Genomic DNA, 14272 nt, shown 5'->3' on the forward strand with positions numbered 1-14272 from the left:
CAATAAAGGGACTCACTACAACAGTTAGAGAGCAAAGACACTGCGGTGGAACAGAGAGTTAAAAGTGTGTCGAAGAGCAGGGCAGAGCAAACACTGTGGCATAAGAGAGAGAATTGGGAGATAGAGTCACTGTTAACCACTGTCAATTCTTCATCTTAGATGGTGCAGTTACAGTCTTTTCTCTTTCATTTAAAGTGCACGCATTTAACCTTTAAACTGCACAGATTATCTCCACTGTGCAGAGCAGAAGGCTGCAATCATCCACACTCTGTGAGAAAGCTGTGTTTACAAAGTCACATTCATTATCGACCACAGTCCAGAGAGAAAAAGGTATTTTGTGTATTTTCCCAAGATGTTGGGAGAAATTATTGAGCAAAGGAATCTTTTGTTTTTCCTCTCTACATAAAAACGTGGATGGCGGTGATGTGCCAGTGCATCACACTAACACATAACAGTTTAAATCATGTGGCTCAAAATAATCAGTTTCCTCTAAGGTATTTCTGAAAATATGCAAGTCATGGGTGAAAACACAGATCAGCAGACTCCACACTTAAACCATTATTTGTAGAAATTGAATAGTACTGTGATATTTGCTGATGTACTGCTCCAAAGTGCTGCATTACAGTCACATTAAGTGGTAATACGGGGTATTGTGTGTGTGTGTGTGTGTGTGTGTATAATCTTGCAAAATTGACTTTTAACTTTTTGCACTCGAAAAACCTGTTCCTTCAGCATTCGCTTTTCACAATAAGAGCCTTATTATGTATTTGAGGAGGAACCAAATGAGAGAAAGAAGGGCTTTCTTTGTTTTACAAATTCTGAATAGCACTATACATTAATGCGTTCCCCCCCCCTACAGCAGCAGGCGTTTTGAGACACACACACAATTCACCCCACAGTGTACATGATTTATATGATATATACTATACATGGCTGGGTGGGCGTGCCTCAGTGAATGTGAAAGCCCTCACAGCTGAACCATTGTCTCCCACTGTGTCAGTGGTCGGACGGACGAGGGTGGATGACTAATCCCAGCTTGTCTCTTTGCAACTAGGAGTTTGAAAACACAGAGGGAGAAGAGTACCGTGCAGATCTGGCCTCGCCCTCCTCCCAGAATGGCCCCGAGGTCTACATCCTTCCCCTCACTGAGGTCTCGCTCCCCGTCTCCAAGCAGCCTGCCAGATCCAGTAAGAAATCACACGTCAACGCCATCAAACACAAAACACCTCACAATGTTTATCTGCTTGGATTTTTAATGTAATATTTACATTTTTTAAATATAAACAAATGCTTGTTACTAGTGCCGGGCCATTAGCGGTGTCAACGGTGTTACCGGCGCTGTTAACGCATGATGCGTTTCCATGACGACTGATAGGAAAAAGACGCGCGTGATGTCATGTTTACGTGACACCCGATTGTTAAAATGAGTCTCTAAAGTAACGCTAAGGCACACATACACAGTACACAGGTACGCTGGTTATTTGTAGCGCTGCTCTTTTCGTTTGATAAATAGACCGCTCCAGTTCGACTGTAGGCGTACTAACGCTGCTAAAGGAGCTAACACAACTAACGGAGCTAACTGGTAAGCGTAAACTGCACTACATTCGCATCTTTTTCTAGTCAGTTGTAAAGGGAAACTCGTAATGCGTTTACATTACCGGCCCAGCACTGCTTATTACATTTAAAAACTTTTGACAGGTGGAGGCAAAATTGTGCTAACAGGGTGAGAAATTGATTCTTTAGCGGAATAAATCATTCTCCGCCCAGCCTTGAACTGCCACTGTATACTCACAAAAGCTCCCTCAGTCAGGTCTGATAGTATTGATTGATGTTTTCAAGCGGAGGACGCAGCATACAAACATTGTTATGGCGCTAAAGGAGCTTACACAGCTAACAGAGCTAACTGGTAAACAGTGCCTGGACTCCGGTGCTGTGGCACAGAAAACTGAGTTACTTTAGAGCAGGGGTCACCAACCTTTTTGAGATGAGTGCTACCTTAAGGGTAAAAAATAATATGGAGGGCTACCACATTAACATTTTATTTTTTTGTTTACCATTTAAATGATTAATATTATGCATTAAACTGCATACACATTCATTCCAGTGCTTACTCCTAACGATAACCAGTTTTTATAAACAATATCAAAGATATTTTATTGAGCGATCATACGGATACATGCAAGTGAGGTGAAGTGAAGTGAGCCCGCGGGCACCGTATTGGCTGCCTGAGGGCCAGTCCCGGCGGCATGGGCGGGCATTGGGGGGCCGTGCCCGCCCACAGAGTCAGCCGTGCCCCCCCTGGGCTTTTTATACAGTCCATGGCTGGGAGCTTTTTATTTTATTTGGGTTTTGTTTTTTACATCGGAGTGGCCAGCTCTCTATTATTTCTATCTTGGTTTATCGATCATACAATTCAACCAATCCAACCAACGAACGAAGGCAACATGCTGGCCAATCACAGGTGGTGGGGGCGGGTCACCGATGAGATGGTACGCTGTTAGCACTTGACGTTTATGGTCGCTAGTTACTAGCAGCGCCATTCACTTCTACTGGAAACCGAAGCACTGAAGTAAAGAGTAACACTGGCGTAAACATTCATCAGGGGGTGCCACAAGTCTTCGTTTCGCTCGCAGCATTCGCTGTCCACCAGTTAGCTCCGTAAGCTCCTTGTGTCATTTAGCGCGCCTACAGTGGAACTGGAGCGGTCTGTTTATTAAAGGAAAACAGCAGCGCTACAAATAACCAGCGTACCTGTGTAACTGCGTATGTGTGCCTCTGTTTTTAAAGTTTAGCGTTACTTTAGAGACACATTTTAACAATCGGGAGCACGTAAACATGACGTCACACGCATCTTTTTGCCATGGAAACGTGTGTATAGTGCCCAGCGCCCCAAAATATTTTTTTTGTTTTTTTTGTTATCATGTAATATTCGTGAAACATTTAGGTAACCAGTAGGGCTGCAACAATGAATTAATCTTTAGAGAGGTTTTTTTTTTTTTTTTTTTTTTTTTACAATTAATACAAACTTTGTGATATGTTAGCTTCTTAAATGTGAATATTGTCTGGTTTCTTTGCTCCATTTGCCAAAAAAAATCCTTAAAACTAGGTTCCAGGTGAGCCTAGTTTGAGTGAGTGTAACTCGCCTGCATGATGCAGGTGAGTTACCCTCACTCACTCACAAACTTTAGGTTACGTGTAGGCAGAAGGGTAACACTGCTTTGTGCTGCTCCTTGTGCTCCCCAGCTGCTGTAGCTACTTCTTCCAGTATGAATGTTTACTTCAGTGTTCAGGTTGACATCCGTGCTTCTTTTTCCAGTAGTGAAGCAGCTGCATGGTGCTATCTTCTTGAATACATGCTTTATTTGATAAATTTACACAGCACGACACATTTTTTTTTAGTAGATTTTGTGATGAACTGCCCCTTTTTAGTAAGAGCAAAATTATTTCTCCACACTGTAGGAGTGGTCACAGAGCCATACTGTTCACCCTGAAGCAAATAAATAAATAAAATAGGCTATAAAAAATAGGTTGAAAAAGTTTGCCCCCCTGAAAAAATGTAATGCCCCCCTTAAATGTTTTTCTGCAGCCGGGTCTGCTGAGGGCTACCAGGTGCCCGCGGGCACCACGTTGGTGACCCCTGCTTTAGAGCATTGGTTCTCAAAGTGCGGCCCGGGGGGCCAATGGCGGCCCGCAGAAACATTTCTGGCGGCCCGCAATGAATTACAGTTGATAGTTTTAATCCAGGAGGTACTAAGCTTGTTAAATGTTTATTGGACATAGCTGGATACAGACCAATAAGTGTAAACTGTAGAACTGAAATCTGGTCATTAAAATAATAACAAATGGGATTTCTTTCTGTTTTTTTCCTGTTTTTTTTCCTTTGGCGGCCCTCAGTCCAACGTTGGGTTCCTAAATTGGCCCTCAGGTATCAAAACTTTGAGAACCCCTGCTTTAGAGACTCATTTTAACAATCTAGTGTCACGTACACATGACGTCACATGCGTCTTTTTCCGGTCAGTTTAAACGCGCCATGCGTTAACATTACTGGCGTTAACGGCCAAGCACTACTTATTACATCCAAAACCGCCCACCCTTGAACTGCCACTGTGTACTCACAAAAGGTCCTTCAGTTAGGTCTGATAGTATTGCTTGATGTTTTCAGGCTCATCATACAAACATTGTTACATGTTCACAGTTACATACTGCAGCTTTAAGTTTTAGCACACCAACATGAAGTAAATGTAAACCAGGGGAATAAGACGATATTTTTCATCCCTTATCTTGTTTCTTATGTCTCCTTTCATTCTCAGACATTCTTTGAGGCTCTGTGCGCTTTAATTAAAAGCAATACAATATACATGTGTTCCTGTTTGACATGATTCTTACATAACTAAGTAACAGACACATCCTTGTTTATTATCCCACTTCCATAATTCATCCTGGCAACATCACAGCTTGTTTTGTCTTCAGATTCTTCTGTTCATGTTCATATATTTCTGTGTGTGTGTGCGTGCGTGCGTGTTTGTTTGTGTGTGTGTGTGTGTGTGTGTGTGTGCGCGTATCTTAGTTACCAGATACTCAGAGTGCCTCTCCCTGCATGACTCACTGGTTGTCTGTGCTGCATTCTGCTCAGCCAGAAGGGAGGTGAATTGGGGCTCAGCCTCCCAGGATGTGACTTCCAATTATGATTGGACGAGGCAGCCGCAGGCTCACGGCCAATCAGCATCCTCCCCTCTGTCCTCCATAGATACCACTGTTCGATTGGTCCAGGTGTTGCAGGGCGAGAGAATGGATGCATGGTGAAAAAGAGATGAGATTGTGAAAAAGCAGTCCAAATGAGAACGGTCTATTACTCACTCTTCCTTTCTTATGTAATGACATTAAAACAAGTCATTTTGTATTAAATGTGCAATTATATTCATGTCTTACAAATTATCCTAAGTAGTACATGACTTAACCACAGGTTATACTTATTAACATCATGTTGGTCATAAGTCACACTAATGTACACAAGAAAATTAGTCTATTAATATCCTGTCGGAGGAAAAACATCAGTTGTGTAGCCGATTGTCTGTCCGTGAAGGGCGTCGCCTAAAAATCACGGAACCTCACAGTCCTGTTTTTCCAATTGTTACTGTAATCTTTTATTCAAGAGGTTACGCAAAGCTTTTTTGAAACAATCTACAGACGCGAGATGCATCAAAGAGCGTGTGTGAAAAGACATTTTTGTGCATCACTCTTTGGGTCTAACCGAGCCTGCAGCCCGCTGGACTCTTCCACCTTCTCTGGGAATGCCACGAGTAGGACGGGAATGCACACTCACACATTCCACATGTGGGATAATACCACATCTTAATTTCTTTCTCTCTGCCTCTTCAGTAGGGAAAGGGGGGGGGGGGGGGTTGAGGCTCGTGGGTTGGACTGCAACACAAAAAAAAAGGGGGTCTGTTATCTCGCAACGACCTCTGCCCATCGTTCCAGTGGAGAATGGACCTTGTGTGTGTCTCTGTATAGTGTGTGTGTGTGTGTGTGTGTGTAAGTGCTTGGTGCACTGGTACCAGGAGACATAGAATGAGTGTGTGTGAGCAAAACAATGGCTCTGATTTAGGCCCGGCTGGTCAGTGGGTGAGCATAAGGCCAGGCTGAAACGTCCGAGGAACGCACCAGTGGAGGACTGACATTATGGGCAGAATACAGTGAGGGGTTTGTGACAGAGGGTGGACAGAGAGGGGAAGGGTGGTGGCATGCACCAGGGCCTGAGAGTGGGGAGGGGTGGCTTCAGATAGGGGTGGTGAGTGTTTATGACAGAGGTCTTTTCTGTGACTGACAGAGCAGTGTTTGTGTCTTGTTTGGCTGAGGAATGCTGCTGTCCTGGGTGACAGGGGATCATTATGTGGGCCTTATGTCACTACTGGGTGTCTTGAAGCTGCACGCAGAGCTGGCGCGTCAAACGGCACACCACCGACATGCGTGGCGGTCACATCAGGTGCGATGCATGACCAGTAAAATCTCAGTGGCTCGAGGCAGAATTCCTCCTTGGAACGTCGGCAGAAGTGGTCCACTGACCCCGAAAGCCGCAACGAAGCTCCCATCTCGCCCGTCTTTACTGTAGATTCAAATCTAGTTCGTACTGGATCCAAGGATTTCGGTGTTTGATCCGACAGCTGGAGAGCTGGAGACGAGGACACTATGTGTGTTTGTGTGTCCCAGCTGGAAGATGAGCTTGGTGCAGTCGGGGAGTTGCAGCACGGCGAGCTTGTTCAGCTGTGTGAGGGCTTGGGGTTAAACCCTGCCGTGCCTCTCCCATACACACACACAATGAGGCTAAGACGCCCCGGGTTGGGGCCGGGGCCATGGGCTCTTGGTTCTCACACTCTGGAGCAGCACTACGCCCCTGCCTGGGACTCGGACTCTCGGTCCTTGTCACGGTGCTCAGAGTGGCCGGCCGCTCTCCGCTGCTCGTCATCGTTGCTTCATTCTTGAAAGATGAGGATTCATGGAGGTATTTGCATTTCTGCACAACTTGGAATGATTTGGATTTGCAGACGAGTGTTGTGTTTGTAGTGAATTGTGTGCAGCAGCTTGAGATCTCAATTGAGATTTTTTTTAATGCAGGAAAATGTTTTGCTAAGAGTGTTTTTTTTCTGTCCTCACTATCTTAAAACATTATTTTTCAGAAATGCCTGTTTTATCCAACTATTGCTTTTTTTTCCTGTCTAAAAGTGACCTGATGTCTCTCTTTCTGTTTCCTTTCAGTCCAGCTGCTAAAATCATCAGACCTTGGCCGCCATAGTCTTCTCTATCTTAAGGAAATTGGACATGGTTGGTTTGGAAAAGTAAGCAATGCCATTATTTTTTTTTTCCTTTCCTTACATACAACATATTCAGCCCCATCTGAAACCGTTCTACTCATCATCACTGCTCGTCTTGCCTCAGCTGCATCTGTCCTTACTGTGCTCGATGTACTCTGATGTTCTTTCTACTCTGTGTGGAATGCGCGGGTAATGTGATGATGATGATCTCATTCCAGTGAGGCTAATCTTTGGCACTTGTGTCAGGGTGTTGATTCCATGGGAGAGGAAATTGAAATTCACAGTCACAGTGGATTCTTTACAATTTACTGTACAGTCCGCTCTGCTGCTGCGATGCTCGGGCAACTAGTTTCATTGTTTGTTTTCATTTTCCTCCCTTTCTCTCTGCATGTAGCAGCTGCAAACTTCCTTATTTGGTACAAAGTTTGGTTTAATCTCTTTTTTCCCCCCATATGTATACTTACTAGGTCTTGCTGGGCGAGGTCAACGCAGGTCTCAGCACGACCCAGGTTGTGGTGAAGGAGCTGAAGGCCAGTGCCAGTGTCCAGGATCAGATGCAGTTCTTGGAGGAGGTCCAGCCTTACCGGTCAGTTCCCTGTCGACACACACACCACAGCCCTTAATGAGTCAAAGTCTGATTATGTATAATATTTACAGCAGTGGTGCATTCATATGTACTGAAATGATGTCTCCTGTTCCAGGACACTCCAGCACTCTGCCCTCCTGCAGTGTCTGGCACAGTGCTCGGAGGTCACTCCTTATCTTCTGGTCATGGAGTTTTGCCCTTTGGTGAAAGACAATTTCTCATGAAGTCACATTGACAAATATATCACACTACTTTCTAGTGTTTGTTTGCTGTATTCATGAGCTGACATTTTTTTTTTTTGGTTTCCTCTCAGGGTGATCTGAAGACTTACCTCCGCAGTTGCAGGATAGCCGATTCTGAGAGTCCTGACCCTTTGATCCTCCAGCGGATGGCTTGTGACATTGCCTCAGGGCTTCTGCACCTCCACAAACACAACTTTACACACAGGTACAGCAATCATTTAGTCCAGCTTTATTTAATGCACCACTCTTAATGTTAGTGGCCCTGTAAACTGAGACTCCAACCTGAATGGTCCGTCTGCCCCCTGCTGGTCTCTCCCTGTAACAACATCCTGGTGCTGCCTGAGTGATTATCACAAACTCCAGCATCAGTGATTTTGTTGCCGGGGGTGAGCCCCTCTCGCTCTCTCTCAGCCGTGTGGTGGTTGCCATAGCAACACGTCCCTGACAGGTTTGTGGAGTAAGTGAGATTAAAGACAACGTGACTTGAGTTAATCTGTATTTATAATGTCAAAACACTGTATGGACACATTCAATACCACACTCTGTTGTACACTCAAATTGCTGTGTAAGAATTACTTCAACTCTACAATTTATTGAACAAAATATGGCAACACGGCGATAAGACAAAAACAAAAATGAATCAAAACTTGGTTTGCTGTTTTTGTACAAATCATTAAATTTTAAGTATAGCACCAAATCATACATTATCTCAAGGCACTGTACATAGACATCATCATGGAGAGCAGAGAAACCCTAACCCTTTATACAGGACAGTTAGAGGCAGTGATGACATGTGATGACATGCAATGGTTTAGAAAAAAATAACCTCTGTGTTTCTTTCCTTTCCACTGACAGTGACCTGGCTTTGCGAAACTGCCTGCTAACCTCAGAAATGTCAGTTAAGATCGGCGACTACGGCCTTTCTCACAGTCGCTACAAGGTCAGAGCAACTCTTTTGTCATTATCACGTCTTGAAAACTTCTGATTTGACTTTATGACTTCATTAGTACTCTCGTTTTTTTGTTCTGTAGGAAGACTACTATGTCACACAAGACCAGATTTGGGTGGCCCTACGCTGGATTGCACCGGAGCTCATCGACGAAGTCCACGGAAACCTGCTAGTTGTGGACCAAACCAAGAGCAGCAACATATGGTGAGATATTCCAAGTGTCAGACAGGAAATTATTATTTTTTTGCAAATTTACTGATAAGACATCAACATACCAACATTAACCCTTAGTGCTCATGTGGCACAGATCTGTGCCACAGCTGCACCCATGGTAAATTGGCGAGCTAATACGCAACTCCTTATATGTCCATATAAGGAGTTTTTAGGTCACATCTTCAGGCTTTTAAAAAAAATGTTATCGTCTTCTTATGTGTTGTTGAGTCAAAGTTAATTTTCATTTCACATTTTCATTAGTGATATAAAGTAGCAATAATTGTGCACAAGTGGAAAAATAGACCCATTTTCTTTTGTTTTTGTTCAAAAAAACGAGCCAAGTGAACTTTGAACTGTGACGAATTTCCAAATTTCACAAATTCAATCCAATTTTAAACATTTTTAGTACTTTTTGCGCAGGTGTGTTTATATAGTTGGTGAAAATGAAATCCTTTTTTTCATCAAATTGCCTAGGTTGTGCTGAAAAAAAGGCTATAAGACACTATATTGCACATTTATATACACTCTGTATATACTATATGTAGCATATTACATAGTAATGGAAAAAAGCAGCTGAAATGCTCTGTTCTAAGGGTTAATTTGTCAAGTAATAGAACGTCTATGTGTGTGTGGATTTATGCATGGGAAGAGATGCATGTAATATAACAAGTGCTATGGAATGAACACATTGTGTGGAACAAGGCCATAGACAGAGAGATATGAGTGGTGAGCACACTTAATGATGTCTTTTCCTTGCTGCAGGTCACTGGGGGTGACGATGTGGGAGCTTTTCGAGTTGGGAAACCAACCGTACAGACACTACTCTGACAGACAGGTGCTGACATATGTTGTAAAGGAACAGCAGCTCAAACTACCCAAACCCCATCTCCAATTCCAACTGGCTGAGCGCTGGTAAGACCTGCCCACACACTTAGGGAAAAATACTCAACACCCAGAATGTTGTATATATTGATGCAACATAATATACATTTTGGCCTTTGAGATCTACTGAACTAAACATTTCAAATGAATCACTGTCATCTTTTTAAAGTGTGTTTCTGCTTAGGGTAGTGCACTAGTTTATTGTAGCAGTATTTCTCAGTGCGAGGAAGAGCAGATGATCAATACTTTCCCTATTCTTTATGATTCCCCCCTGGCAAAGATCAACAGTTGTATGACCTCATTCATCTTTTGGGGGGAGGACATCCAAATACTGTTTTTTCATTGAATGTGAACACTGAAGACACACACACACACACAGTGTCAACATAGTATGTCTGCAACAGCACTGCAGTTCTTTCATTGAAAAAGTGTTGTTAATGGATAAGTGAATGTCGGAAAGTGTCGGAAAAAGTTATCTTTGATCTAATAGCAAATGATGTCTCTGACCTAATAGCTTGTTTAAAATCAATTATTTACAATCTCTCATCTTTAATTAAGTCATTGGCTGCCAATGACGTCTATAGATGAAAATTCAAATACAACCGTTCACTGCCAATGACGTCTGATGAAAGAAAGTCTACTCTTTTTTTTAGTACACTCTTGGAAACAAAAGTGCTAAGTAGAACCATATAAGGTTATTTGGCCCGTCTTCGTAGGAAAACTCTTTTTGGTTGCAGGTAGAACCTTTTATAAAGGTTCCACTTGGAACCCTTAGTGTTACCAAGAACCCTTTTAAAACCCTTTATTCATGAAAGGGGTTTTAAAGGGTTCTCTGGATCAAAAGGGTTCTTACTAGAACCATTAGTGTTACCAAGAACCTTTCTTCAGGAAAGGGTTTTTCAGAAGCAAATGGTTCTGAAAAACCACCAAATGGAAACTACACCCTTATTACTAAGAGTGTAGTTTCGGTGTCATAGTACACACTGGGTCAAAATGCTGTAAAACACTTGGCAGTTCTGCGCTAAAAATGGCTGGCCGCCAAAGAGTTAAAAAGCTAAAACTTGGCTTTAAATACATTTCTGATTACAAAAACATTCTCTTCTAACATTTTGTGCCTATTTTGGTTCTCTCTCTCTCTCTCTCCTTTCTGTGCAGGTATGAGGTGATGCAATTCTGCTGGCTGCAGCCTGAGCTTAGACCCAGCAGTGAAGAGGTCCACCTTCTGGTCACATACCTGTGTGCCAAAGGCTCCAGTGAAGCTGAAGAGGACTTTGAACAACGCTGGGATGCCCTGAGACCCAACCTGCTTGGTAGTACCTCCCACACAGCTACATCCACAGCCCTAGTCCTGACCCCTACAACTGCACCAGCAGACAACTCTGGTACAGACCCAAGTCAGGCAGCGGAGCTGGCCTCCTCTGCGTCATCCTCCTTCCCCCTCCTGGAACACTTTTCTGACAGCTTCCACTCAGACACAGGGGATGACCTATTGACTGTCACAGAGACCAGCCATGGTCTCAACTTTGAGTACAAGTGGGAGCAGGCGCGAGCTGAGCAGCCGTACTGCTCTTCCTTCACCAGTGGGCCACTGGGACAGGGGAACCCACATTACCAGGATATTTACTACTCAAGCAAAGGAAGCACCTCAGGGGGCTGCAAGACTGACAGCCTGACCTCAGGTATCTCTCTGTCCTATTATGAACCTGAACACCCGGGTGTAGTCCCAGTGTTGAGCGCCCACAGCCCCTCAGTCAGCAGCGAGTACTACATCCGCATAGAGGAACCAGTAGAATGTAACATTAACTTGGATGACAGCGTTGTGGACTACAGCCCAGGACTGGAGGCCAGTAACAGCAGGTTGTCCTCTGAGAGTCGGACCGCCTCGTCCATGGCACAGCCCCGCGCTTACTGGTCAACTGCTGACAACACCAAATATACTGCCTACGACTCCGACTCAAGTCCAACTGTTCAACTAACCATAGATCCGCTGTTGAGACAGGCTTCCAGAACCATCCCCATGAACTGCTTCTCTCCTAATCAGGATGGCGCAATATACTGTGAGCAAACTTCGGCATACAAGACGTGCCGCCAGTCCTGTCCGTCTGAACAGGACTCGTCACCAGAGTCCCGATCAAACCTCGTCTATTCGGTCGGGTGTTTAGAAAACACGTGCAGTTTGTCACAAGCAGTGAGCAGCCCCAGTTTAGGCTTCTGTGATCCCTACCTTGAAGCAAGCACGGGTCGTAGCACAGTTAATGAAAGTTGTCATAATATGATGGGGCCACTCAGAAAGACACTACCCATTGTTAACCACATTAGTATTGACGTAGGAACGGACGATGGCCTGCTGGTGGGCCACCTGAGAGGTGAAGACATTGAGGACGACCTTTTCTCTGAGGGAGACGCCACTAACTGGACGTCAAACCATTCAGCAAACAATAATAGTCTGACGTTTGAGAGCAGGCAGGCAGGCAGTGGGCATGACACCTATCTTGACCTTCACTATAGAATTGATCATTCTAACACCACCAAAACCTTCAACGGCACCATTTCGCCTGGCAGTGTGGAGGAAGAACGAGGAGACCCTGGTTATGATGCAGGCAGTGAGCTCTTGGAATTAAGTTCCTACATTCACTTATCTCACAAAGAAAGAGAGGAAACTCAAGTGGAAATTAACTTAACCGCAGAAAATCTAATAACATTTGAGTCTCATACCAGCTCAAGTGTTAATTCCAGAAGTACAGATGGTGTAAAAGTGGAGGGAAAATATGAAAAGCAATCATTGCTTCACGGAGAGAGACTGTACTCTGAGCCTCAGATGATACCCGAGACCAGCTTTATAAAATCCCCATCCTCTTTCAAGGATCCTCAGCCAGGTCAAACAGGAGCCTCGTCAGGCAAGCACAGAGGTAACATCTGGGACGGGGTTTCGTCAGGAATATATATTCTCGGAGACAAAAGGTTGAACTGTCCAGAGATGTCAGAAAGTAGCAGAGCACTGGAGAGTAAAGTGGGGGCAAGAGAATCCGGCATGAGTCTGATTGAGATGGGCGACTACAGTGAGGATGACGATGACGACATGAACGATATCACATCAGGTATCTTTGCTGACTTCAATTTAGATTACGCTGAGGTAGAAGAAGACGAGTTGAGTCCACTGAAGAATCCAGGGGGAACATCCGACTCTATAGATACCTTTAACCTGTCCTCATCAATGGCCAGTACTTGTGATCAGGCCTTCAGCCCCGATCCTTTTAATACCCCCATCTTGCCCAAATCCCTGGACAGTGGCTATGACACGGAGAACAACGAATCTCCAGAATTTATCTTCAAGGAGCTTGGGGATACTCGGGGTGGAGAGGGGAGCCCTAGGCTGGGTGGAGATCCTGAGATTATTCTGCAGGTGGGTTTAGGCCAGGGTGTCTGCACGTCCACCAATACCTCAGAGCTACATTTAAAAAGTCTGATCGATAAGAACCCCTGCAGGGACTCTGCCTATTTCTCTGATTATGATGTTGACAATGAGAAGAGCCCCCAAGAGGAAGGCAATACGTTCTTTGCAGGTTCTGCCCACCACGTCTTCACTGCTGAGAAACTGGACTCCATTCGAGGCGACAATTCAATGAGCGGGCAATTAAATAATGGGGAACATTTAACAAATCTGAAAAACAAAAAAGGTTCCGTTGTGGTCAATCTCTCAGGTGGTGACCACAGTTCAACCAATTACCTTCCCACTCCTGGTTTGTCCATGTTATCACCATTTCCCCCACAGATGGGTGGCTGTCTGACCAAAGAGTCGGCCCCTGCAGAGGATGACCTAGGACTGGAGACAGAGCACTCAGGAGAAGAACCTTCTTCAGAACTCAGTTCCTCGGTCACGTCTGAACCATCGTCTGCTGTCCAGGAAGCCTCGGCTAACCACGAGGAAGGCAGCAGAAGAGCAGAAGATTGCTCCTCTACCCAGTCTTTGAACTCGGACTCCACCATGACAGACTGCACAGATGAGGTTCACGAGGAAAACGACAACGGCGTTGTATCCACAGAGGAGGAGGAGCTGCCCGAATTCAATCATAAGGAGGAGGACAGAAGGGACAGTGAGCGAATAAGTGAAGATGATTTCGAAGATATAGACGCGGAGGAATGCGACTCACAGGACAGTTTGTGTGAAGAATCCAACGGCCCCGTTGACCTTTCATCTTCCTCGTCATTGCTGGAGCTGTGCGGAGAAGATGTGAGAGCGCCGCTGGAGGAGGCGGAGGATGAAGACGACTCGGATGACAGCGAGTCCGATGAAGAGCTGAGGACCTACAACATCCAAGATGAAGACAGTGAGGAGAGCGAGGAGGATTTCACCACAGTGCCAGTGGTGGTGAGCGACTGCAGCAGGGCCAGACACCTCCGCAGTCTCCTAAAGATGCCCACCCTGCTCACCCAGTCCTTCTGTGATGAGTTGGAGAGGAAGAAAAAAGTGGTGTCCTTCTTTGACGATGTTACGGTGTACCTTTTTGACCAGGTATGACATGTCAAGTAAAATCTATGCTAATATGCATTCTTTGTTAATTATTAAATGAGAAATAATGTGTATGTT

The 14272-nt window shown here is 44.7% G+C and overlaps 1 protein-coding gene across 2 annotated transcripts in view; it reads left to right on the forward strand.

Annotated features, from left to right (window-relative positions):
• Positions 1 to 14272, forward strand: part of LOC310932857 (serine/threonine-protein kinase LMTK1-like) — a gene marked incomplete at its 5' end in the record, with an annotated part of 35191 nt that overhangs the window by 18772 nt on the left and 2147 nt on the right. Inside the window, 9 exons of one of the 2 annotated variants that reach the window (XM_083896232.1) lie at positions 1055 to 1187; positions 6757 to 6836; positions 7280 to 7398; positions 7514 to 7601; positions 7712 to 7845; positions 8496 to 8580; positions 8672 to 8793; positions 9565 to 9714; positions 10840 to 14197. In XM_083896232.1, the coding sequence (XP_083752358.1) occupies positions 1055 to 1187; positions 6757 to 6836; positions 7280 to 7398; positions 7514 to 7601; positions 7712 to 7845; positions 8496 to 8580; positions 8672 to 8793; positions 9565 to 9714; positions 10840 to 14197 (4269 nt within the window). Of the gene's footprint in view, positions 1 to 1054; positions 1188 to 5996; positions 6503 to 6756; positions 6837 to 7279; positions 7399 to 7513; positions 7602 to 7711; positions 7846 to 8495; positions 8581 to 8671; positions 8794 to 9564; positions 9715 to 10839; positions 14198 to 14272 lie in introns of those variants that run through there. The other variant, XM_083896233.1, reaches the window with a different exon arrangement.

Source organism: Microchirus variegatus (genome assembly GCF_963457635.1).
Source record: "Microchirus variegatus genome assembly, chromosome: 10".
NCBI classification, from domain to species: Eukaryota; Metazoa; Chordata; class Actinopteri; order Pleuronectiformes; family Soleidae; genus Microchirus; species Microchirus variegatus.